The sequence below is a fragment of the Abrus precatorius genome, unplaced genomic scaffold, assembly GCF_003935025.1.
Source record: "Abrus precatorius isolate BTA unplaced genomic scaffold, Abrus_2018 Scaffold4, whole genome shotgun sequence".
NCBI classification, from domain to species: domain Eukaryota; kingdom Viridiplantae; phylum Streptophyta; class Magnoliopsida; order Fabales; family Fabaceae; genus Abrus; species Abrus precatorius.
In genome coordinates, this window is record NW_020874384.1 from 101464 (window position 1) to 127322 (window position 25859).

The 25859-nt window shown below is 29.0% G+C and overlaps 4 protein-coding genes across 11 annotated transcripts; all 4 read left to right on the forward strand.

The window, feature by feature from the left end:
- The first annotated feature begins 3415 nt into the window (after positions 1 to 3415).
- On the forward strand, positions 3416 to 6639 carry LOC113865170 ((-)-germacrene D synthase-like). Its single transcript, XM_027499561.1, has 7 exons — positions 3416 to 3583; positions 3945 to 4233; positions 4377 to 4749; positions 4850 to 5068; positions 5185 to 5323; positions 5429 to 5677; positions 6346 to 6639. The coding sequence occupies exons 1-7, from the start codon at positions 3452 to 3454 to the stop codon at positions 6637 to 6639; spliced, it is 1695 nt and encodes a 564-aa protein (XP_027355362.1). The 5' UTR covers positions 3416 to 3451.
- A 4018-nt stretch (positions 6640 to 10657) lies between these two features.
- On the forward strand, positions 10658 to 14538 carry LOC113864676 ((-)-germacrene D synthase-like). Its single transcript, XM_027498668.1, has 7 exons — positions 10658 to 10789; positions 11224 to 11509; positions 11831 to 12206; positions 12325 to 12543; positions 13016 to 13154; positions 13523 to 13771; positions 13950 to 14538. Exons 1-7 carry the CDS (start codon positions 10658 to 10660, stop codon positions 14241 to 14243), a joined length of 1695 nt encoding a protein of 564 aa, XP_027354469.1. The 3' UTR covers positions 14244 to 14538.
- Positions 14539 to 15150: 612 nt separating this feature from the next.
- Positions 15151 to 19968, forward strand: LOC113865933 ((-)-germacrene D synthase-like). Of its 5 annotated transcripts, none has more exons than XM_027500746.1 (7): positions 15151 to 15582; positions 16652 to 16937; positions 17259 to 17634; positions 17748 to 17966; positions 18439 to 18577; positions 18946 to 19194; positions 19373 to 19968. In XM_027500746.1, the coding sequence occupies exons 1-7, from the start codon at positions 15442 to 15444 to the stop codon at positions 19664 to 19666; spliced, it is 1704 nt and encodes a 567-aa protein (XP_027356547.1). In that variant the 5' UTR covers positions 15151 to 15441; the 3' UTR covers positions 19667 to 19968. The 5 variants fall into 5 exon arrangements, with proteins under 5 accessions (XP_027356547.1, XP_027356551.1, XP_027356552.1 ...); XM_027500750.1 differs by having other exon boundaries at positions 15281 to 15582; positions 19284 to 19913; XM_027500748.1 differs by having other exon boundaries at positions 15339 to 15582; positions 16636 to 16937; positions 19373 to 19871.
- Positions 19969 to 20561: 593 nt separating this feature from the next.
- Positions 20562 to 25400, forward strand: LOC113864462 ((-)-germacrene D synthase-like). Of its 4 annotated transcripts, XM_027498194.1 has the most exons (8): positions 20824 to 21005; positions 22075 to 22122; positions 22219 to 22360; positions 22682 to 23057; positions 23171 to 23389; positions 23862 to 24000; positions 24369 to 24617; positions 24796 to 25400. In XM_027498194.1, exons 1-8 carry the CDS (start codon positions 20865 to 20867, stop codon positions 25087 to 25089), a joined length of 1608 nt encoding a protein of 535 aa, XP_027353995.1. In that variant the 5' UTR covers positions 20824 to 20864; the 3' UTR covers positions 25090 to 25400. The 4 variants fall into 4 exon arrangements, with proteins under 4 accessions (XP_027353994.1, XP_027353997.1, XP_027353998.1 ...); XM_027498193.1 differs by having other exon boundaries at positions 20562 to 21005; positions 22075 to 22360; XM_027498196.1 differs by having other exon boundaries at positions 20704 to 21005; positions 22075 to 22360; positions 24707 to 25222.
- Positions 25401 to 25859: the final 459 nt, after the last annotated feature.

A 25859-nucleotide genomic window follows, 5' to 3' on the forward strand; every position in this document is an offset into this window, starting at 1 on the left:
TCATTTATAACAATATCAACTACTCACTCTTTATTAAAATTAGTTTTTAATTTTAATTATAAAACATTAAAAATAATAATAAAATTACGTATAAATTTTGTCCAAGATATTTTAGTCTGATGATGAAAATTCCCCAAATCTACGTCTCAGGCTGCATCATATGACAAGATGATGATTTCATAAAGACACTGTCCTTTCTCAAATTTCTGTGGACCAAGCTCACAAATTATTGTGAGATATTAATTTAAGAATTTTGTTAATGTCAGCTTTTAAGATTGAAAATAAATAGTTAATAATAATAAAATTTTATTAAAAAATTATTTATTGTATTTTTTATAATTTTAGTATAATAATTATATTTTTTTATAAAAAAATTTTATTTGTAGATGTTTAAAGTCATTATTAAGAATTGAGGTTAATAAAATACTTAATTTAAAAAGGAACCTATAAAATTTTTGTAATTTTTAATAAATTTTAACTAATAATAAAAAGTGTAGTATTATTCATGTTTATGCCTCATGCAACTTGCAAGGACATACCCAAAGTAGGGAAATTGGTAGAAAAATTGAAAATAGAAAGAAAATAAAAATATAATATAAAAGAATAAAAAGATAAAAATCAGAAAAAATTTGCATGAGTTAGGATTTTGATGTTTTTTTTATACTGGAAGGGGAATTTTTTTAGTTGGGTGAATTGAGAATATAAATAACGTAACTAATTTTCAGTCTGAATTAGATTAATATGTTTGATCCAATTTTAAAATCAATGGTCTTAACAAATTTTAAGTGTTTTATAGTGATTTTTTTTTGTAACACTTGACAAGCTTTTTTGGTAAAATAAAAAATTTAGTGATCATAATGATTTTCTTTCTTGTTTATATACAGAAATAGAAGACATAGTTGAAATAATGGTTTACATGAAAATAAGTAAAAATAAATAGAGTAAAATTTAGTAAAAGACCTTATGTAAGAAAGAGATTGGATTCAAATGTATTTACTAATATTTTATCTTCAAATGAATAAATATGATTTTAACTAGTTTACTTTCACATTCATTAGTAACTTAACTAGATTCCTCAAAATTAAGTCATAAGGTAATTAATCCTTAAACATGATTTCTTTGTGAGTAAGAATAATATCTTGTATTAAGAATAATAACTTAAATATAAGTGGCTAACAAACCTAAGTCTATTCCTAGTACTAGAGTTTGTTATTTTATACACATCTTCAAAATAAGATAAATTTATAAATTTTAATTTTGCTGCTGCAGCTATAGGTTCATGACTCTAGTCGAGATCTAGATTGTTTTAATTACTTATTCTTCTTATAACTGCAGCTGTAAATTCATAATCATGGTTGTAACTCTCTAGAATTCTCATTTTGTTGCACAATTTCATAGCTGTACCCTAAATTTTAAACTTCATCAAATTCTGCATAAAAAAAGAGGTATTTTAAACTAAAACACTACTATTCTTGTGGCTTCTTAAATTAGATTAATTTACCTACTTTGAGAATTAATATACTCAAAATTATTTACATTTTAATTCAAAAAAAATATCAAATTAATTATAAAATATAAATTTCTAGCATTTAACATTTCTCAACGACGTGGGATTAGTTTAGAACTCTTTCGATCAATGTCACAAAAGCTTGGTCGGAAAAATACAAATACACGTTAGGAATTTAATTGTCGTAATGTAAAAATATCTCTACTTTTTTTCAACTTCAAATATTCACATGTAAAATATGAGGCTCATTTTTTCATGAGAAAAAGACAGAAAAAATATCGAAAAATTCGAAAAATTCTAAAATTATGTGAAAATTTCAATGGACAATTTTAAAATTGTTAATAGCATTTTATTATTATTTTAAAAATGATCATTTTTTAAAATTGGTGTTGATGACTTTTTTATATTTTATCTTTAAATTGTTATACTTATACAAAAAATTACTAATCAATGATTTTTAAATTATATTTTTATAATATTTTAAATTTTAATATATATTATTTCTAAATATGGTAGGACACCATTTTAGCCGGTAATGAAGCAAGGGCATCACTGAGGTCGGCCTCGTGACAAGAAAATCCTTTTGTTTTGGTCTGAGGATGAAAATTTGTCGTGTCTGCATATCATTTCATGTTTTTAATGGATTCACATTTTCTATTGTCGTCAGAGAACTAAATATCTAATTTTATTTTTATTCAAATAAACAAAACAATTTTAATTATTTTTCATGAAGAAGAGATGAACTAAAAATGTGAGGAAGAAGTGATCGAGAATGAGGAGAATGGCGTACGGAAGTAGGGATAGAAGAATTGAGGATGGAAGTGAAAGAGAAAAGTTAGATACAAATGAGAAGAAAGAAAAGAGAAAAATTGAATATAAAATTAGAAAATAAGACTATTTTAATTTATTTTTAAAAAAATAGTTTTTAATTTTTAAAAATTAAAAATTAAAAAAATATATGCAAAATTGACGATTCTAAAACTCGTTTAACCAAATTTTGGTAATAAAATTTTTATTAATTTTTTATTTTTACTTAAATAAATTCATTTTTATTTAAATAAACTGAAAGTCTAATTTAGGCCGTATTAGTAGGATAGTGCTTTTTTACATTAATTATTGTCTTGTGAACCACATTTTTCAGCTGTGCAAAATACAATTTGTTATGTGCTGTACGTGTTTGTTTATAATTGCCAATCTTAGTCCATTCCATTTTCTTTGAAAATAGTTTTATTCTTTTGTGTTTAATTATGAAATATTATATTAAGATTAATAATTATTAATTTTTATAATAATTAATATCAAAATTATATTTATAGTATATTTTAATTGATTGATAACCATACCAAAATTAAATAATTGTATTATTATGTATTTTATTTCTTATTGGTAAAATTTTTTAGATTATTAGTAATACAATTTAAATATAAATAGATTTATCAATTTTATAGATATTTTAATTAATTAAACAAATCTTAATTTTTTTACCATGTAATTCAGAGTAAAAATAACCTTGATCAAGGTGTGGTTTTACTTTTGTCAGGTTACTTCTTTCTTTTATTTATTTGATTATGTCATTTAAAATCTTTTAAATTTCTTTTTGTCCAAATGGCAGACCTAATTCCCTTAACAGATATTTCTTTATATATGGCTTAAACTTGAAGCCCTCTTTAAAAGAATAATTTAGTTTTAAGTAATTACTTAATTTCTTGAAAATCTTTTGTTTCCAAATAAACTATTCTTAAAATGTTTTCAAAATAAACTTATTGGTGATGCTTGGAAACAACGGAGTCTAGCTCTTGCAAGTTATATTTCCTACTTGTTTTAGAAACTATAAATTTAGAAATATCGTGAGCTCTTTCCCATTCAAAAGATTAGTTTATCACAGATCTATTTATCCAATATAATTGAAAACAAAGGAGACATTTCATAACCAAAAAGAAAACTATGTCAGTTTCAGCAACTTCGTCGTTAAGTCCCCCAATTCCTATTGCTTCCTCCAACTTCTCTCGACGTTCAGCTGACTATCATCCCACCGTTTGGGGCGATCGATTTATTCAATATGTTTTGGAAGCTACGGTAATATAATTTTATTCTTTTATACTAATAGTATGATGTAGCTGTAATTTGATGTGCCTATACTATATATCAATTAGATGCTAATAGATTTGTCAGTTAAAATGATATATTATATATATTATTAGTGTAAATTTGTAATATCTATATTACCAATATAATCTTATCATAAATAATGAAGGCAAACTCAGTCTAACCATTAATAAATGACATTTTACTAAATATATTGAATCCACCAAATTTTTGTAAATATATGTATCTGTTACGTTTAGACTTAAGTGTCACAGTATATGCATTCATTCTTTCCATTTTCAAAACTTTACTCATATTACTAACACACAAAAAGAAATATAATAACATGCAGGAAGTGGATGGAATCATCGATGAGCATTTTATAATATTAAAAGAAAAGGTGAGAAAGATGCTAGTCCCTGAGAATGAGAATGCCATAAGATCCTTGGAGGATGCTAAATTGATTGATTCAATCCAACGGTTGGGAATATACTATCATTTTGAACACGAGATTGAACTTGTGTTGCAAAGTATTCATCATAACTATGTTGAAAATGGTGTAATAACTCAAATTGGAGACCTCTGTTCTCTTGCCCTTGTCTTTAGGTTACTTAGGCAACAAGGATATCACATTTCGCCTGGTATGCCCACCTTATCTATTTTATTAAATTTTAATTGTATTTGAAAATCTAATACGTAATTAACATGAGAACTAATAAAAAAGAATGGATCCAATCCATAAACATAAACTGTATATCTTATTGTTGGTGTGAATAAATCTCAGGTATTTTTAAGAAGTTCAAGAATGAGGAAGGAAAATTCAATGAAGCACTTACTACGGATGTTGAGGGAATTTTAAGCTTGTACGAAGCTACACATCTCAGGATTCATGGAGAAGACATATTAGATGAAGCTCTGGCTTTCACTTCCTCACACCTTGAGTACATGACCACCCAATTGAGCCCCTCTCTTGCAGCAAAAGTTAATCATAGTTTAAAGTGGCCACTGTACAAGAACTTGCCAAGACTAGTGACAAGGCATTACATTTCTACTTATGAAGAAGACCCTTCCCATGATGAAACTTTGCTACTGTTTGCCAAATTAGATTTTAACGTACTTCAAAAACAACATCAGAAAGAAGTTGGTAGTATTTCAAAGTAATTATTTTCAAATAACGAGACCTCCTTAATAAATAATTGAAAATTATTGATTTCATGCAAGTGACTCATATCTTGGATTGGTTCTTCAATGAATTAGATGGTGGAAAGATTTGGATTTTGCAACAAAACTTCCTTTTGCACGTGATAGGCTGGTGGAAACATACTTTTGGTCATTAGGGGTGTATTTTGAGCCCCAGTATTCTCTCGGTAGAAGAATAATGACCAAGGTGACATCCATGGCATCAATAATTGATGATATATATGATGTTCACGGCACATTTGAAGAGCTACATCTTTTTACTTATGCAATAGAAAGGTTAGAGGTTTAAACTAACTATGACATGGTTTCATTTTCATTCTAACGGAATTAATTATTTAAGAAAAAACTATTAACCTCAGGATGACCATTGAGAAAATTTATGGACATTTTAGGTGGGATATTAGCTGCATGGATTTTCTCCCAGAATATATGAAAATTTGCTATCAAGCACTCTTGGATATTTTTAAAGAAATTGAGCAAGAGATGGACAAAGAAGGAAGAGCATTTTGTGTAATCTATGTTAGAAATGAAGTATAACTCTTGCTCTATATGCTTTTATACCAAATGTTTTCTTTGTTTGGAAAATATGTAAACGGTAACTTTCATTTGTACTGACGTATTGTGGTGTGCTGCCAGATAAAAAGATTGATCCAAGCATACTTTGCTGAAGCCAAATGGCTAAATAGCAATTACACACCGACAGTGGAAGAGTACATGCGTGTTGCACAAGCATCTTCTGGTTATCGTCTGCTCACAGCCATAGCCTTTGTTGGGTTGGGATGTATTGCTACGGAAAAGGTTTTCCAGTGGTTAACCAGTGATCCTAAACTTATAAATGCTTCAACCAAAATTAGTAGGCTCATGGATGATGTTGTTTCCAACGAGGTATTTAAGAACCACACTAATCAACTTCCTCCTATATTTGATTTATATATACTCCTCTTTTTTTATAAGAAACAATTATTCTTAATTATTTTTTTATTTATAAAAGATAAAAACATGTTTTTTATATATTAATTATTAAATATTTTTTAACATATACTTTTATTTATCGCAAGATTTGTGTTAATAAAACATTTATCTATTATCCATTTAAATATATATATATATTATATATATATATATATATATATATTCATTCATGTAATATATGAATTATCAATTTGATTATTTATTATTATAAGTATTTTTTTTAAATATACTAGTCCTTTTTATCATATTTATAAGAAATAGTTATCAATATTTTTTTTTTGAAACCATAATTAAACAAATATTCATTTTCGAATGCATTTATTGATAAATCATTTTTATATCTATGAGATTATGCCAACGACATGTCCACCTAGCTATTAAATAAAGAAAATATATTTATTCATTTCATTGTACAAGTTATCAATTAATGGTTTATTAGTATGAGTATTTTTAAATACAGTTTAATTTTATGGCATATATTTAATGAATTATTTATTTTCTTTTTATATATATAAAAAAAAAAGCTGAATGAAGTATTCTAAACTACATATTTGACTATTTCAACCATTTCTTTTAATTAGCTTGAACAAAAGAGGGGGCATGTTGCCTCTGCCCTTGAGTGCTACATAAGGCAACACAGTGTCACAAGACAAGATGCCGTTGACGAATTATATAGACAAGTTATGAATGCATGGAAGGATATCAATGAGGAAGGCCTTGAACCTGCTGAAGTGCCAAAGCCTCTTCTCAAAGTAGTTCTCAACCTGTCACGAGTAATGCATGTGCTTTACAATGATGGAGATTGCTACACCCACTCTGAAGGATCAACAAAGAAAGACATTGCTGCTCTCCTATTGAATTCATGGCCAGTATGAGAACAAGGGATCCCTTCTTCAATTGGATCTGTTGCAATGTATATTGTGAATAAACTGGAAACTGTGATAGTGATGTAGTTGACAATGATGATTAATGTTCCATCTATATGACCATAATTCGTGAGACTACAAACTAAATTGCAAAAAGAACAATATATTAACTCGATCTGTTTGTCACCCAAATATTTGAACCATGCACAGATACAATCAATGTTTCTTTTACACAAAAAAGACTTTATCAGCATTTTACTGATGTATATTTTATCATTAACTAAATTTTACTAGGATTGACAAGACTTAAATTTAAGACCCATTAAATTCGAAATGAAGCTCACATAATCTGAGTGTATGTATGTCAATAAGTTTGACTTGTGCAAAACATAATTTCTGCCTATGTATTTCCAAATGTAATGAAAACGCAAGGCCAACTTAGTTCAATTAATCAAGAATTATTTAATTGAAAAGGTAAAAGTACTATTCACGAATTTAGAATCACCAAGTTATTAAAATTTAAGTATGCTTAATTAAATTATAAAATTAATAAGGCGTCTCGTCTATATTAATCCTTTTTAATTAAAATAAAATATATAATTTACAATAAATTAGATATCATTAAGCTGTTATCACTCATATGTCTCGAATTAAATAATAGGTTTAATAAAGCATATAATAGCTAGAGATGAACATTTTTAGCGTAAAATAAACTTGAAACTAAGAAATATTTTTATACTTTTTTTCTTTTATTATTTAATTTTGTAAAAATAAAAATTTCCAATTAAAAATTAAAATGGACAAACATAGAGATCAGAGATTAAACGATACTTGTATGACACATAATCACAATAATGATAACAAAAAAAAAAAAAAACAGCATTTCAGTCAAAAAGTCCACAGATCCGGATTGTCTCCAGTTTAGGCGAGAACTAGACCTCTAATTTTTTATTCGCTTAAGCAAAAAAATTTGTTTAAACGAAAATGAGTTATTTTCGCTTAAAATTATGACAAAATGGCCCAATTTTCATAAAATAAATGGCTTAGGCGAAAATAATAGACTTAAGCGAAAATGGACAGAAAATTTTAATTTTCACTCAATTTTCTCTTTTCCTTCCCCCTAAACATAACATTTCCTCCTCAACCTCTATATTCAATCTCTTTTAACCTCCATATTCAACTTTCTTTTTTCTCTTATACTTAATTCTTCTCTTTCCCTCCTAACTCTTTTTTCCTTTAACCTCATACCTAACTCTTCTCCTCCTCTTCTCATTCTCACCTCACCCAATACTTATCTTTTTCTCTTTTATCTATATTCAACTCTTCACTTTCTTCTTCCTCCACTGTCAAAATTTTTTAATGCAAAATTAGCTTAAGTTAATTTTTCTGGCTTAAGCGAATTGTATATTCGCTTAAACGAATTATTTTATTTTAAGTGAATTTTGTGTGTTTGAAGATATGAAGGCTGAATGTAGAGAAAAGAAAGAATTAAAAACGGATGTAGATAAGGAGAGCAGGTGATATAGTAGTGACGGTAGAAGAAGAGAAAATTAAAGAGTTGAGTATAAAAGCATAAGCATGGCTCCACTCTCTTTAAGCTTTTCCTTTTTTTAATAAAAAAGCAGAAGCATGGGTCTACTCTCAAAGCTCGTAAATGTAATTTTCCCATGTATTAAGAAAACTGAAAGAGAATGTAAAATATATTGGGAATCACGTCTGAGAGAGAAAAGCGTGTAAGTAGAAGCAAATCTCTCATTTTATTATGGCCCATGCAACTTGCAAGGCCGTACCCAAAGAAACTTCTCAACACTCTCAAATGCCTCAATTCAGAATATCAATAACGTCACTCATTTTCACTCTCAATCAAATTTATGTCTCTCATCCAATTTTAAAATCAGTGGTCTTTACAAATTTTAAGTGGTTCGCCAATGTCACAAAAGTTTCATAGCAGAAATACACGTTAGGAACTTAATTGTCCTAATGTGAAAATATCTCTACTTTTAAACTTCAAATATTCACATGTAAAATGACGCTCAATTTTTTATTAAAAGAAAGAAAACAAAACTAAAATACAGTATTTTAAGAAAATTATAAAAATATACAAATTTTCAAGTTCATAAGTTTTGACAAAAAAAATCATTTTTTGGTATTTTAAAAATATTTTATTATTATTTTAAAATCACTGTTAATAAATTTTAATTTTTTAAATTTTTTCTGAAAAATTACCATTTGACATATTGATAATTTTTGAATTTTATGTTTTTATAATTTTTTAATTTCAGTATATATTATTTTAAAATACTTTATATATAAAAAATAAACTAAATATGAAGCTGAATATATATACATTGGACCACCACTGGTCCCTTTTAGCAACAAATGCATGATAAAAACATCATAAATTTTTTCTGATGCAAATTGAGAGGACACCATTTTAGCCGGTAATGAAGCAATCAAGGCCACTCAGGTCGGCCACGTGACAATAATCCTCTTTCACTTGTTTTTCCTATGGTGTTGTCCATTCTCAAATTTTTCTGGACCAGCTCACATTAATTTCTCAGAAATTACTTTTTTATTGTTTCTTTTAAATATGCGTCTATAAAATCAATCTTTTCAATAAGAAATTTTATATTTTAACTTTCACTTGTTTAATTTTTTTTTAGTTAACAGCAATTACAAACTGTGAAAAAAGTTAATTTTAGTTTTTCAAGACAAATGTACTTAATTAATAGTCATTAACCTTTTATATATATATATATAGTAAAAAAAGAAACATAACCACCACTAATAGTGTTTAATCTTTCATCATTTTCCTCTGGTCCACAACATGAATAATAGTCTGGTTTTATTGCCCACTAATTCAAATAGGAGAAAACAAGGCTCGTTAAGCTGTAAGGTAGCTTTCCTTCACTTGTATTAGTGAGCTTGTGATGATGAATCATTTAACTACACTTTTTAGTCCATTTAATTTTATTTTTTTTCACTAAAGACATATAAGTGATATAACTTCCAAATTTTCTAAGATTTTTTTTTTTTTTTAGATTTTTAAAAGATGTTTTAAATATAAATATATTATTAATTTTATAGATGCGCTTGTTGAAAATAAGTTAAATTTTCGAATACATTAATAATCAGTGTGAAATTTATACTTGCCTCTCGTGATGGAAGAGATGTCACTTTTGAAGTGTGCTGAAAAGTGATACACAGTGACTTTTTTCGTATGAGGCATATCACCATCATATAAAAAGAATCTTGTAAAGATAGTTAAGGAACACACGTCTTTCAAACGTGTGAGGAATATATAATTGGATCTGGGATAATTAGATTTTACTTGAGTAGTGGAGAATTAATCTTATGTGAAAAAAGGAGTGCGTATTTATTATTTTTACAACATATATTTGGGGAAATTTTAAAATCTTTCAATAAATTTATAATTTTGTTGATATAAAAATATACTTTATTGTATCTTTTTAATGGATTATATAAATAAAAGATGTTGAACCACGCAAATTTTGTGTTTACCATTTTTTGGGTGACGTGCATGTGTATGCATTCTTGTCATCAATTTTGTGTGTGCTGGGTAACTTTTAAATTTTATGGGTGAAATTCATTCCTCAAGGGTCGGTTTTAATTTTGCCACAGCAATTTTTATTTATTTTTATTTTATAGTGTCATTTAATTTTACTCTACTTAGGATAAACATCAAAATATGTACGTTTAAGAATTGGTTAATTTTAAAAATAAATAACTTAAAGCTGTTTAAGAAAAATCCTCTAAATAAGATTTTGATGAAAAATGACTTTAGATATCAAAACAAAATCCACAAAAATGTTGGCATTAAAATCAATAACAAGACGAAACTAGAGAAGTTCACATTGGTGGTGGTTAGAAACAGAAACATAGGCTGAAAATCCTATAAATGTGGACATCATGTATTTCGCACTTAAGAGAAAATATTAATTTCTCAACCATTCAGTGTATAGAGAGAGAAATACAAGTGACATTTCATAACTGGAACAAAAAAATTATGTTAGTTTCAACGTCTTCATCAGTAGTTTCCCCAACTTCTAATGCATATTTTGATTTCTCTCGACGTTCAGCAAATTTTCATCCCACCATATGGGGAGATCATTTTATTCACTATACTTTGGAGCCTACGGTAATGATACTTTGTTCTTATTAGTTATTAACCTTTGCATGAGCGACATGAACATAATCCTATTGCACATTATCTAATGGACAAAATCATAATGATTAAAAAACATTTCATATTTTAATGGCAAAATATTTTAGATGTTGAGATTATTTTTATTGATATAACCTTTATTTAATAAAATTTATCTATTTATATGATGTATCTTATTATTATATAGACCCATAACATTATACTAGCAAATTAATAAATGACATTTTTTGTAGTGTATATTTTCAGTCAATTAAACTTTGTGTATGTATCCCCCGAGAATTTTACACCTCTTGCATTTATTTAGTATCTGTGAAAGATGTTCAATGCATTATATATGTATTCATTCCCTCTATTTTCGGAAACTTTAATCATGTTACTAACATGACAAAAGCCAATTTAACGTGCAGGAAGTGGATGAAATAAAGGAGGAGCATATTAGAATATTAAAAGAAAAAGTAAGAAAGATTTTAGTTCTAGTAAATGATACGGCCTTAACGCCTAAGGACGCTAACCTGATTGATTCAATCCAACGCTTGGGATTATACTATCATTTTGAACAGGAGATTGCTGATGTGTTGCAACATATTCACAGAAACTATGTAGAAAATGGCATAATAACCTTCAATGGAGATCTCCATTCTATTGCTCTTGTCTTTAGATTACTGAGGCAACAAGGATATAACATTTCGTCCGGTACGATCACCCTATCTAATTCTTTCTAAATTTAATTGTGTTGGAACACATAATGAATAAGAGAACACACAAAAAATTACTAGAATTTTGAGTATTTGCTTCGTCGAAACGTGTAGGGAGAGACTAAACTCAAGATTAAATAGTCTATTTGTCTAAAAAATTTCTTAACTACTTAAATTTACAGTAATTCTCTTACTTGTATATCATTTAATTTGTTAATGTTAGATTTTTATCATCGAACAAAATCTACTAAAAATGAGAAATAGGTCCATGCCTTAAACATAATTTACATATCCATTTAACGTTGTTGATAAATCTCAGATGTTTTTAAGAAGTTCAAGAATGAACAAGGAAAATTCAATGAAACACTTGTTGCTGATGTGGAGGGAATGTTGAGCTTGTACGAAGCTGCACATCTCAGGATTCACGGAGAAGATATATTGGAAGAAGCTCTTGCATTCACTTCTTCACACCTTGAGCTCATGATGACCACTCAATTGTGTCCCTCTCTTGCCACACGAATTAATCATAGCTTAAAGAGGCCACTTCGCAAGAACCTGCCAAGGCTAGTGGCGAGGCATTACATTTCTACTTACGAAAACGACCCTTCTCATGATAAAAATTTGCTATTACTAGCCAAGTTAGATTTTAATATGCTTCAAAGGCAACATCAAAAGGAAGTTAGCGACATTACAAAGTAAGTTTTGTTAACCAAATCACTCAATAAATAATTGAAAAGCATTAAGTTCTTCCACATGCATGTCACACATGTCTTGGTTATAAAATTTGGTTGTTTATTTTTTAAAATGAATTAGGTGGTGGAAAGATTTGGATTTTGCAACAAAATTGCCTTTTGCACGCGATAGGATGGTAGAAGCTTACTTTTGGATATTAGGAGTGTATTTTGAGCCCCAGTACTCCCTTGGTAGAAGGTTAATGACCAAGGTGATATCCGTGACATCAATAATTGATGATATATACGATGTTTATGGTACATTAGAAGAGCTACAACTTTTCACGGAAGCAATCAAAAGGTTTGATGTTTAAATTAATTATAAAAGGCTTAAATATGTAGTTGTCTCTTATAATATGACTAAATTCTATTTTAAAATTATTTTTTCCACTACTTTTGGTCTTCATGAATCTTAAAATTTTAAAAATGGTCGCTATCATTACTTATTGACCTAACATGCATCTATCAAATCCATATCAATAACTATTCTTAGATAACATGTAACTAGACATACTTATAATTAGATGCATGCCATTGCTATGTTATTAGTAAGTGATAACGTGATTTATTTTCAAAATTTTTAAAATTTACATAGAACAAAATTAACAAAATAAAATTAGAAACATAAAACTAAACTTAGTTATATTTCATATAAGAAGTAAAAAGATATATATTATCTATTGTCAAATGTTCAATTTTCTAGTATGAAAAAAACATAGAGAGATATTTCTTAGCTTAACAATAACCTTTGAGATAATTAATGAATATTTTAGGTGGGATATTAGCTGCATGGATTTTTTACCAGAGTACATGAAAAGTTGTTATGAAGCTCTCATGGATGTATATAAGGAAATTGAGCAAGAAATGAGCAAAGAAGGAAGAGCATCTTTCGTGACCTATGCCAAAAATGAAGTAAGATTTTATCTCTATCTGTCGTTTTTCAATTCTTTTCTTCACTTGGGTTTGACTACGATTAGTCTCAATTTCAGTGTCTAAAATAAAATTTTGAATTAGTTACTAAAATCAGTCACAAAATTTAGTCCTTAAATATTTCAATCACTAATTGATTGCTAATAATCAGCGACTAAGCGATTAGCAATTCAACAAAATCAATCCCACACTTAGTCCTCATTGTGTTTAGAGTTTGATTTCTTTGTTTTAGTGATTGATTTTTTTAGTTGTTATTAGACAGTTTTCTTGTAATGTTATAGTACAAGTGTTTGTCTCCAAATGTCTTTAGCTTCATTTAATCTTGTAAATTATTGTGGTGACCATACTAGATGAAAAGATTGGTCGAGGCCTACTTGGCTGAGGCAATATGGTTTAATAGCAATTATATACCAACAATGGAAGAATACATGGATGTTGCACTAGTGACTTCAGCTTACCGTATGCTCATAGCAACAACCTTCCTTGGGATGGGTAGTATTGCTACAGAAAAGGCCTTCCAATGGTTAATTAATTACCCTAAAATTGTGAAGGCTTCAACAATTATTTGCAGACTCATGGATGATATAGTTTCCAATGAGGTAATCAAGTAAATGAATCGATTTCCTCAAACATTAATTTATATTCTCTACTACATATTTGATATTATATATGTCTTCATTTGGATTAGTTTGAGCAGAAGAGAGGGCATGTTGCTTCGGCTCTAGAGTGTATTCTATACTACATATTTGATATTATATATGTCTTCATTTGGATTAGTTTGAGCAGAAGAGAGGGCATGTTGCTTCGGCCCTTGAGTGCTACATGAAGCAACATAGTGTCACAAAGCAAGAAGCCAATGATGAATTTAATAGACAAGTGACAAGTGCTTGGAAGGATATCAACGAGGAATGCCTTGACCCTACTGAAGTGCCAAAGCCTCTCCTCATGCGAGTCCTCAATTTATCTCGTGTGATTGATGTTCTTTATAAAGATGGAGATTGCTACACCAACTCCAAAGGATCAACAAAAGATGACGTTGAAGCCCTCCTCTTGAATCCATGGCCAGTATGAGAATAAGGGTTTTCCTTTTTGAACTGCCTTAATACACAATATTGCCATATATGTTCACTTTGTTGTAAAAGTAATAATAAAAACACAAATGATCAAAAGTGTGGTTTCCTATGACACAAGTTGGAGTTTCTTCGGAACAAATGTGAGGTAGTTAAAACCAAATCAAATTCTAATTGGATGAAATTTCCCAAAACAAATTATAAATCATGTAAAAGTTTCTTGATTATGAAATTCCAATTAAATTAGGATAAAATATGTTGTGAATACCCATTTTAAATAAATACTTATTACACTTTCCTTGGAGTTTTATTGGATATGCGTTTTTCAAACCTTATTAATTAGAAGAAATCAATGGAATCAATTGCTAATTCATACTAATAATGATGTCTTATTCGATTTTATTTTTCTTTGGAAAATCCCAAGAAAAAAATATGATTAACGAAAAAAGAGTATAGTTATATTAACTTGCCATGTTAGAAATTAACATCGTTTAAGACCTTAAATTGATGCATTATTCCAATCTTCTGAACTACTAGAATGAGGATGTGGGCAATATGACCTTGAAAATTTTGCTAGCTAAAGTCATTCTATGGATTCCTCTTCTTTTAAGATTCTGAAAGTTTCTTTTTCTTTTTTCAAAATCACCATAAAGTAATCTAATTAAACTATGTGAAACTTTTTTTTTTCAAAATTCTATTTAGACTAATTAAACATATTAAATATAATAGTGTTGTAATAATCGCAAAATATTGTAAAATATAACAAAATAATTTCTTTATTGAAATAATATTGTAATAAAAATTATAAATTGTTGATCATACAAATAAAATGATCAAACAAATTAATCAACATCAAGCATTGTTACCTGAAAAAATTGAAAGAAAATAAAGAATACCTAAAAATATTGTTAAACAATCTGAAAACTCGCCATCAAGCCTCACAAACTCTCTCTCTCTCTCTCTCTGTCTGGGAAACATTATCGTTTGTCTCGTATGACAAATAATTCTTCTCAAATGTGTGGCCATGGGTTGAAATCGAGAGATGGAAGCACATCCACATTAAATAAGCTCATGATTCACATCCATTTTAACTTCTGTTGTTACTTGTAAATTGAGGAGTCGATAAGTAGCGTGCCCACACATCTCAACGCGAAGCTGCAATATTGGATCAACCAAATCGTCATTCTTTAAAACAAACAATGTCAAATGTTGCAGCCACACCATCACTTCCGATTTTGGTGCAGAATGCAAAACCCACCTCAGAAAACACTCGCCGTTGTGCAAATTTTCACCCTACCATTTGGGGGGATTATTTCCTTGACCATGTTCCTGCCCTTATGGTACGTGCATATCCCTATCTCAAATTTAAATATTTATATTATTTAATATGTTTTTAATAAAACATGAGATTAACCAAGAAAAATTCAATACCCTCGGTAGATACATGTTCATTTAAGTGTCTGTTTACTTAAAATAAAAAAATTATTTTCATATAGTTTAATAAAACTAAGCATTTTAGTACAAAATATATAATTTAAATTAGTTTAGATCAATACTTTAATTATATTTAGTAATTTAAAATTATTAATATCAAAATAAATTATACCAAACTCCTGAACCAAATGGACATTAAGATGTAAGATTTATATCTATTTAATAGTATTTGTTCTGAAATAACTTTTGTAATGTATTAATTTCATTAATTTTTGTAGGATTAATACTAAATTATTAACATAATTGAGATGTGTTTTTAAATTTATCACAACACATTAAATATTGAAACGTGTGCACAATAAGAGAAATTCATTCTGGAGCTAAAGCATACAAGCCTTTAATTAACATTTATGTACAATTAAAAAACGTGTGATTTATATGTAAAAAATAAAATGCATATTTTGATTTCTCTCGATGTTCAGCAAATTTTCATCCCACCATATGGGGAGATCATTTTATTCAATATACTTTGGAGCCTACGGTAATGATACTTTCTTCTTATTAGTTATTAAGCTTTGCATGAGCGACATGTACATAATCCTATTGCACATTATCTAATGGACAAAATCATAATGATTAAAAAACATTTCATATTTTAATGGCAAAATATTTTAGATGTTGAAATTATTTTTGTTAATATAACATTTATTTAATAAAATTTATCTATTTATATGATGTATCTTATTATTATATAGACCCATAACATTATACTAGCAAATTAATAAATGACATTTTTTGTAGTGTATATTTTCAGTCAATTAAACTTTGTGTATGTATCCCCCGAGAATTTTACACCTCTTGCATTTATTTAGTATCTGTGAAAGAGGTTCAATGCATTATATATGTACTCATTCCCTCTATTTTCGGAAACTTTAATCATGTTACTAACATGACAAAAGCCAATTTAACGTGCAGGAAGTGGATGAAATAAAGGAGGAGCATATTAGAATATTAAAAGAAAAAGTAAGAAAGATGTTAGTTCTAGTAAATGATAGGGCCTTAACGCCTAAGGACGCTAACCTGATTGATTCAATCCAACGCTTGGGATTATACTATCAGTTTGAACACGAGATTGATGATGTGTTGCAACATATTCACAGAAACTATGTAGAAAATGGCATAATAACCTTCAATGGAGATCTCCATTCTATTGCTCTTGTCTTTAGATTACTGAGGCAACAAGGATATAACATTTCGTCCGGTACGATCACCCTATCTAATTCTTTCTAAATTTAATTGTGTTGGAATACATAATGAATAAGAGAACACACAAAAAATTACTAGAATTTTGAGTATTTGCTTCGTCGAAACGTGTAGGGAGAGACTAAACTCAAGATTAAATAGTCTATTTGTCTAAAAAATTTCTTAACTACTTAAATTTACAGTAATTCTCTTGCTTGTATATCATTTAATTTGTTAATGTTAGATTTTTATCATCGAACAAAATCTACTAAAAATGAGAAATAGGTCCATGCCTTAAACATAATTTACATATCCATTTAACGTTGTTGATAAATCTCAGATGTTTATAAGAAGTTCAAGAATGAACAAGGAAAATTCAATGACAGACTTGTTGCTGATGTGGAGGGAATGTTGAGCTTGTACGAAGCTGCCCATCTCAGGATTCACGGAGAAGATATATTGGAAGAAGCTCTTGCATTCACTTCTTCACACCTTGAGCTCATGATGACCACCCAATTGTGTCCCTCTCTTGCCACACGAATTAATCATAGCTTAAAGAGGCCACTTCGCAAGAACCTGCCAAGGCTAGTGGCGAGGCATTACATTTCTACTTACGAAAACGACCCTTCTCATGATAAAAATTTGCTATTACTTGCCAAGTTAGATTTTAATATGCTTCAAAGGCAACATCACAAGGAAATTAGCGACATTACAAAGTAAGTTTGTTAACCAAATCCCTCAATAAATAATTAAAAAGCATTAAGTTCTTCCACATGCATGTCACCATGTCTTGGTTATAAAATTTGGCTGTTTTTTTATAATGAATTAGGTGGTGGAAAGATTTGGATTTTGCAACAAAATTGCCTTTTGCACGCGATAGGATGGTAGAAGCTTACTTTTGGATATTAGGAGTGTATTTTGAGCCCCAGTACTCCCTTGGTAGAAGGTTAATGACCAAGGTGATATCCGTGACATCAATAATTGATGATATATACGATGTTTATGGTACATTAGAAGAGCTACAACTTTTCACGGAAGCAATCAAAAGGTTTGATGTTTAAATTAATTATAAAAGGCTTAAATATGTAGTTGTCTCTTATAATATGACTAAATTCTATTTTAAAATTATTTTTTCCACTACTTTTGGTCTTCATGAATCTTAAAATTTTAAAAATGGTCGCTATCATTACTTATTGACCTAACATGCATCTATCAAATCCATATCAATAACTATTCTTAGATAACATGTAACTAGACATACTTATAATTAGATGCATGCCATTGCTATGTTATTAGTAAGTGATAACGTGATTTATTTTCAAAATTTTTAAAATTTACATAGAACAAAATTAACAAAATAAAATTAGAAACATAAAACTAAACTTAGTTATATTTCATATAAGAAGTAAAAAGATATATATTATCTATTGTCAAATGTTCAATTTTCTAGTATGAAAAAAACATAGAGAGATATTTCTTAGCTTAACAATAACCTTTGAGATAATTAATGAATATTTTAGGTGGGATATTAGCTGCATGGATTTTTTACCAGAGTACATGAAAAGTTGTTATGAAGCTCTCATGGATGTATATAAGGAAATTGAGCAAGAAATGAGCAAAGAAGGAAGAGCATCTTTCGTGACCTATGCCAAAAATGAAGTAAGATTTTATCTCTATCTGTCGTTTTTCAATTCTTTTCTTCACTTGGGTTTGACTACGATTAGTCTCAATTTCAGTGTCTAAAATAAAATTTTGAATTAGTTACTAAAATCAGTCACAAAATTTAGTCCTTAAATATTTCAATCACTAATTGATTGCTAATAATCAGCGACTAAGCGATTAGCAATTCAACAAAATCAATCCCACACTTAGTCCTCATTGTGTTTAGAGTTTGATTTCTTTGTTTTAGTGATTGATTTTTTTAGTTGTTATTAGACAGTTTTCTTGTAATGTTATAGTACAAGTGTTTGTCTCCAAATGTCTTTAGCTTCATTTAATCTTGTAAATTATTGTGGTGACCATACTAGATGAAAAGATTGGTCGAGGCCTACTTGGCTGAGGCAATATGGTTTAATAGCAATTATATACCAACAATGGAAGAATACATGGATGTTGCACTAGTGACTTCAGCTTACCGTATGCTCATAGCAACAACCTTCCTTGGGATGGGTAGTATTGCTACAGAAAAGGCCTTCCAATGGTTAATTAATTACCCTAAAATTGTGAAGGCTTCAACAATTATTTGCAGACTCATGGATGATATAGTTTCCAATGAGGTAATCAAGTAAATGAATCGATTTCCTCAAACATTAATTTATATTCTCTACTACATATTTGATATTATATATGTCTTCATTTGGATTAGTTTGAGCAGAAGAGAGGGCATGTTGCTTCGGCTCTAGAGTGTATTCTATACTACATATTTGATATTATATATGTCTTCATTTGGATTAGTTTGAGCAGAAGAGAGGGCATGTTGCTTCGGCCCTTGAGTGCTACATGAAGCAACATAGTGTCACAAAGCAAGAAGCCAATGATGAATTTAATAGACAAGTGACAAGTGCTTGGAAGGATATCAACGAGGAATGCCTTGACCCTACTGAAGTGCCAAAGCCTCTCCTCATGCGAGTCCTCAATTTATCTCGTGTGATTGATGTTCTTTATAAAGATGGAGATTGCTACACCAACTCCAAAGGATCAACAAAAGATGACGTTGAAGCCCTCCTCTTGAATCCATGGCCAGTATGAGAATAAGGGTTTTCCTTTTTGAACTGCCTTAATACACAATATTGCCATATATGTTCACTTTGTTGTAAAAGTAATAATAAAAACACAAATGATCAAAAGTGTGGTTTCCTATGACACAAGTTGGAGTTTCTTCGGAACAAATGTGAGGTAGTTAAAACCAAATAAAATTCTAATTGGATGAAATTTCCCAAAACAAATTATAAATCATGTAAAAGTTTCTTGATTATGAAATTCCAATTAAATTAGGATAAAATATGTTGTGAATACCCATTTTAAATAAATACTTATTACACTTTCCTTGGAGTTTTATTGGATATGCGTTTTTCAAACCTTATTAATTAGAAGAAATCAATGGAATCAATTGCTAATTCATACTAATAATGATGTCTTATTCGATTTTATTTTTCTTTGGAAAATCCCAAGAAAAAAATATGATTAACGAAAAAAGAGTATAGTTATATTAACTTGCCATGTTAGAAATTAACATCGTTTAAGACCTTAAATTGATGCATTATTCCAATCTTCTGAACTACTAGAATGAGGATGTGGGCAATATGACCTTGAAAATTTTGCTAGCTAAAGTCATTCTATGGATTCCTCTTCTTTTAAGATTCTGAAAGTTTCTTTTTCTTTTTTCAAAATCACCATAAAGTAATCTAATTAAACTATGTGAAACTTTTTTTTTTCAAAATTCTATTTAGACTAATTAAACATATTAAATATAATAGTGTTGTAATAATCGCAAAATATTGTAAAATATAACAAAATAATTTCTTTATTGAAATAATATTGTAATAAAAATTATAAATTGTTGATCATACAAATAAAATGATCAAACAAATTAATCAACATCAAGCATTGTTACCTGAAAAAATTGAAAGAAAATAAAGAATACCTAAAAATATTGTTAAACAATCTGAAAACTCGCCATCAAGCCTCACAAACTCTCTCTCTCTCTCTCTCTGTCTGGGAAACATTATCGTTTGTCTCGTATGACAAATAATTCTTCTCAAATGTGTGGCCATGGGTTGAAATCGAGAGATGGAAGCACATCCACATTAAATAAGCTCATGATTCACATCCATTTTAACTTCTGTTGTTACTTGTAAATTGAGGAGTCGATAAGTAGCGTGCCCACACATCTCAACGCGAAGCTGCAATATTGGATCAACCAAATCGTCATTCTTTAAAACAAACAATGTCAAATGTTGCAGCCACACCATCACTTCCGATTTTGGTGCAGAATGCAAAACCCACCTCAGAAAACACTCGCCGTTGTGCAAATTTTCACCCTACCATTTGGGGGGATTATTTCCTTGACCATGTTCCTGCCCTTATGGTACGTGCATATCCCTATCTCAAATTTAAATATTTATATTATTTAATATGTTTTTAATAAAACATGAGATTAACCAAGAAAAATTCAATACCCTCGGTAGATACATGTTCATTTAAGTGTCTGTTTACTTAAAATAAAAAAATTATTTTCATATAGTTTAATAAAACTAAGCATTTTAGTACAAAATATATAATTTAAATTAGTTTAGATCAATACTTTAATTATATTTAGTAATTTAAAATTATTAATATCAAAATAAATTATACCAAACTCCTGAACCAAATGGACATTAAGATGTAAGATTTATATCTATTTAATAGTATTTGTTCTGAAATAACTTTTGTAATGTATTAATTTCATTAATTTTTGTAGGATTAATACTAAATTATTAACATAATTGAGATGTGTTTTTAAATTTATCACAACACATTAAATATTGAAACGTGTGCACAATAAGAGAAATTCATTCTGGAGCTAAAGCATACAAGCCTTTAATTAACATTTATGTACAATTAAAAAACGTGTGATTTATATGTAAAAAATAAAATGCATATTTTGATTTCTCTCGATGTTCAGCAAATTTTCATCCCACCATATGGGGAGATCATTTTATTCAATATACTTTGGAGCCTACGGTAATGATACTTTCTTCTTATTAGTTATTAAGCTTTGCATGAGCGACATGTACATAATCCTATTGCACATTATCTAATGGACAAAATCATAATGATTAAAAAACATTTCATATTTTAATGGCAAAATATTTTAGATGTTGAAATTATTTTTGTTAATATAACATTTATTTAATAAAATTTATCTATTTATATGATGTATCTTATTATTATATAGACCCATAACATTATACTAGCAAATTAATAAATGACATTTTTTGTAGTGTATATTTTCAGTCAATTAAACTTTGTGTATGTATCCCCCGAGAATTTTACACCTCTTGCATTTATTTAGTATCTGTGAAAGAGGTTCAATGCATTATATATGTACTCATTCCCTCTATTTTCGGAAACTTTAATCATGTTACTAACATGACAAAAGCCAATTTAACGTGCAGGAAGTGGATGAAATAAAGGAGGAGCATATTAGAATATTAAAAGAAAAAGTAAGAAAGATGTTAGTTCTAGTAAATGATAGGGCCTTAACGCCTAAGGACGCTAACCTGATTGATTCAATCCAACGCTTGGGATTATACTATCAGTTTGAACACGAGATTGATGATGTGTTGCAACATATTCACAGAAACTATGTAGAAAATGGCATAATAACCTTCAATGGAGATCTCCATTCTATTGCTCTTGTCTTTAGATTACTGAGGCAACAAGGATATAACATTTCGTCCGGTACGATCACCCTATCTAATTCTTTCTAAATTTAATTGTGTTGGAATACATAATGAATAAGAGAACACACAAAAAATTACTAGAATTTTGAGTATTTGCTTCGTCGAAACGTGTAGGGAGAGACTAAACTCAAGATTAAATAGTCTATTTGTCTAAAAAATTTCTTAACTACTTAAATTTACAGTAATTCTCTTGCTTGTATATCATTTAATTTGTTAATGTTAGATTTTTATCATCGAACAAAATCTACTAAAAATGAGAAATAGGTCCATGCCTTAAACATAATTTACATATCCATTTAACGTTGTTGATAAATCTCAGATGTTTATAAGAAGTTCAAGAATGAACAAGGAAAATTCAATGACAGACTTGTTGCTGATGTGGAGGGAATGTTGAGCTTGTACGAAGCTGCCCATCTCAGGATTCACGGAGAAGATATATTGGAAGAAGCTCTTGCATTCACTTCTTCACACCTTGAGCTCATGATGACCACCCAATTGTGTCCCTCTCTTGCCACACGAATTAATCATAGCTTAAAGAGGCCACTTCGCAAGAACCTGCCAAGGCTAGTGGCGAGGCATTACATTTCTACTTACGAAAACGACCCTTCTCATGATAAAAATTTGCTATTACTTGCCAAGTTAGATTTTAATATGCTTCAAAGGCAACATCACAAGGAAATTAGCGACATTACAAAGTAAGTTTGTTAACCAAATCCCTCAATAAATAATTAAAAAGCATTAAGTTCTTCCACATGCATGTCACCATGTCTTGGTTATAAAATTTGGCTGTTTTTTTATAATGAATTAGGTGGTGGAAAGATTTGGATTTTGCAACAAAATTGCCTTTTGCACGCGATAGGATGGTAGAAGCTTACTTTTGGATATTAGGAGTGTATTTTGAGCCCCAGTACTCCCTTGGTAGAAGGTTAATGACCAAGGTGATATCCGTGACATCAATAATTGATGATATATACGATGTTTATGGTACATTAGAAGAGCTACAACTTTTCACGGAAGCAATCAAAAGGTTTGATGTTTAAATTAATTATAAAAGGCTTAAATATGTAGTTGTCTCTTATAATATGACTAAATTCTATTTTAAAATTATTTTTTCCACTACTTTTGGTCTTCATGAATCTTAAAATTTTAAAAATGGTCGCTATCATTACTTATTGACCTAACATGCATCTATCAAATCCATATCAATAACTATTCTTAGATAACATGTAACTAGACATACTTATAATTAGATGCATGCCATTGCTATGTTATTAGTAAGTGATAACGTGATTTATTTTCAAAATTTTTAAAATTTACATAGAACAAAATTAACAAAATAAAATTAGAAACATAAAACTAAACTTAGTTATATTTCATATAAGAAGTAAAAAGATATATATTATCTATTGTCAAATGTTCAATTTTCTAGTATGAAAAAAACATAGAGAGATATTTCTTAGCTTAACAATAACCTTTGAGATAATTAATGAATATTTTAGGTGGGATATTAGCTGCATGGATTTTTTACCAGAGTACATGAAAAGTTGTTATGAAGCTCTCATGGATGTATATAAGGAAATTGAGCAAGAAATGAGCAAAGAAGGAAGAGCATCTTTCGTGACCTATGCCAAAAATGAAGTAAGATTTTATCTCTATCTGTCGTTTTTCAATTCTTTTCTTCACTTGGGTTTGACTACGATTAGTCTCAATTTCAGTGTCTAAAATAAAATTTTGAATTAGTTACTAAAATCAGTCACAAAATTTAGTCCTTAAATATTTCAATCACTAATTGATTGCTAATAATCAGCGACTAAGCGATTAGCAATTCAACAAAATCAATCCCACACTTAGTCCTCATTGTGTTTAGAGTTTGATTTCTTTGTTTTAGTGATTGATTTTTTTAGTTGTTATTAGACAGTTTTCTTGTAATGTTATAGTACAAGTGTTTGTCTCCAAATGTCTTTAGCTTCATTTAATCTTGTAAATTATTGTGGTGACCATACTAGATGAAAAGATTGGTCGAGGCCTACTTGGCTGAGGCAATATGGTTTAATAGCAATTATATACCAACAATGGAAGAATACATGGATGTTGCACTAGTGACTTCAGCTTACCGTATGCTCATAGCAACAACCTTCCTTGGGATGGGTAGTATTGCTACAGAAAAGGCCTTCCAATGGTTAATTAATTACCCTAAAATTGTGAAGGCTTCAACAATTATTTGCAGACTCATGGATGATATAGTTTCCAATGAGGTAATCAAGTAAATGAATCGATTTCCTCAAACATTAATTTATATTCTCTACTACATATTTGATATTATATATGTCTTCATTTGGATTAGTTTGAGCAGAAGAGAGGGCATGTTGCTTCGGCTCTAGAGTGTATTCTATACTACATATTTGATATTATATATGTCTTCATTTGGATTAGTTTGAGCAGAAGAGAGGGCATGTTGCTTCGGCCCTTGAGTGCTACATGAAGCAACATAGTGTCACAAAGCAAGAAGCCAATGATGAATTTAATAGACAAGTGACAAGTGCTTGGAAGGATATCAACGAGGAATGCCTTGACCCTACTGAAGTGCCAAAGCCTCTCCTCATGCGAGTCCTCAATTTATCTCGTGTGATTGATGTTCTTTATAAAGATGGAGATTGCTACACCAACTCCAAAGGATCAACAAAAGATGACGTTGAAGCCCTCCTCTTGAATCCATGGCCAGTATGAGAATAAGGGTTTTCCCTTTTGAACTGCCTTAATACACAATATTGCCATATATGTTCACTTTGTTGTAAAAGTAATAATAAAAACACAAATGATCAAAAGTGTGGTTTCCTATGACACAAGTTGGAGTTTCTTCGGAACAAATGTGAGGTAGTTAAAACCAAATCAAATTCTAATTGGATGAAATTTCCCAAAACAAATTATAAATCATGTAAAAGTTTCTTGATTATGAAATTCCAATTAAATTAGGATAAAATATGTTGTGAATACCCATTTTAAATAAATACTTATTACACTTTCCTTGGAGTTTTATTGGATATGCGTTTTTCAAACCTTATTAATTAGAAGAAATCAATGGAATCAATTGCTAATTCATACTAATAATGATGTCTTATTCGATTTTATTTTTCTTTGGAAAATCCCAAGAAAAAAATATGATTAACGAAAAAAGAGTATAGTTATATTAACTTGCCATGTTAGAAATTAACATCGTTTAAGACCTTAAATTGATGCATTATTCCAATCTTCTGAACTACTAGAATGAGGATGTGGGCAATATGACCTTGAAAATTTTGCTAGCTAAAGTCATTCTATGGATTCCTCTTCTTTTAAGATTCTGAAAGTTTCTTTTTCTTTTTTCAAAATCACCATAAAGTAATCTAATTAAACTATGTGAAACTTTTTTTTTTCAAAATTCTATTTAGACTAATTAAACATATTAAATATAATAGTGTTGTAATAATCGCAAAATATTGTAAAATATAACAAAATAA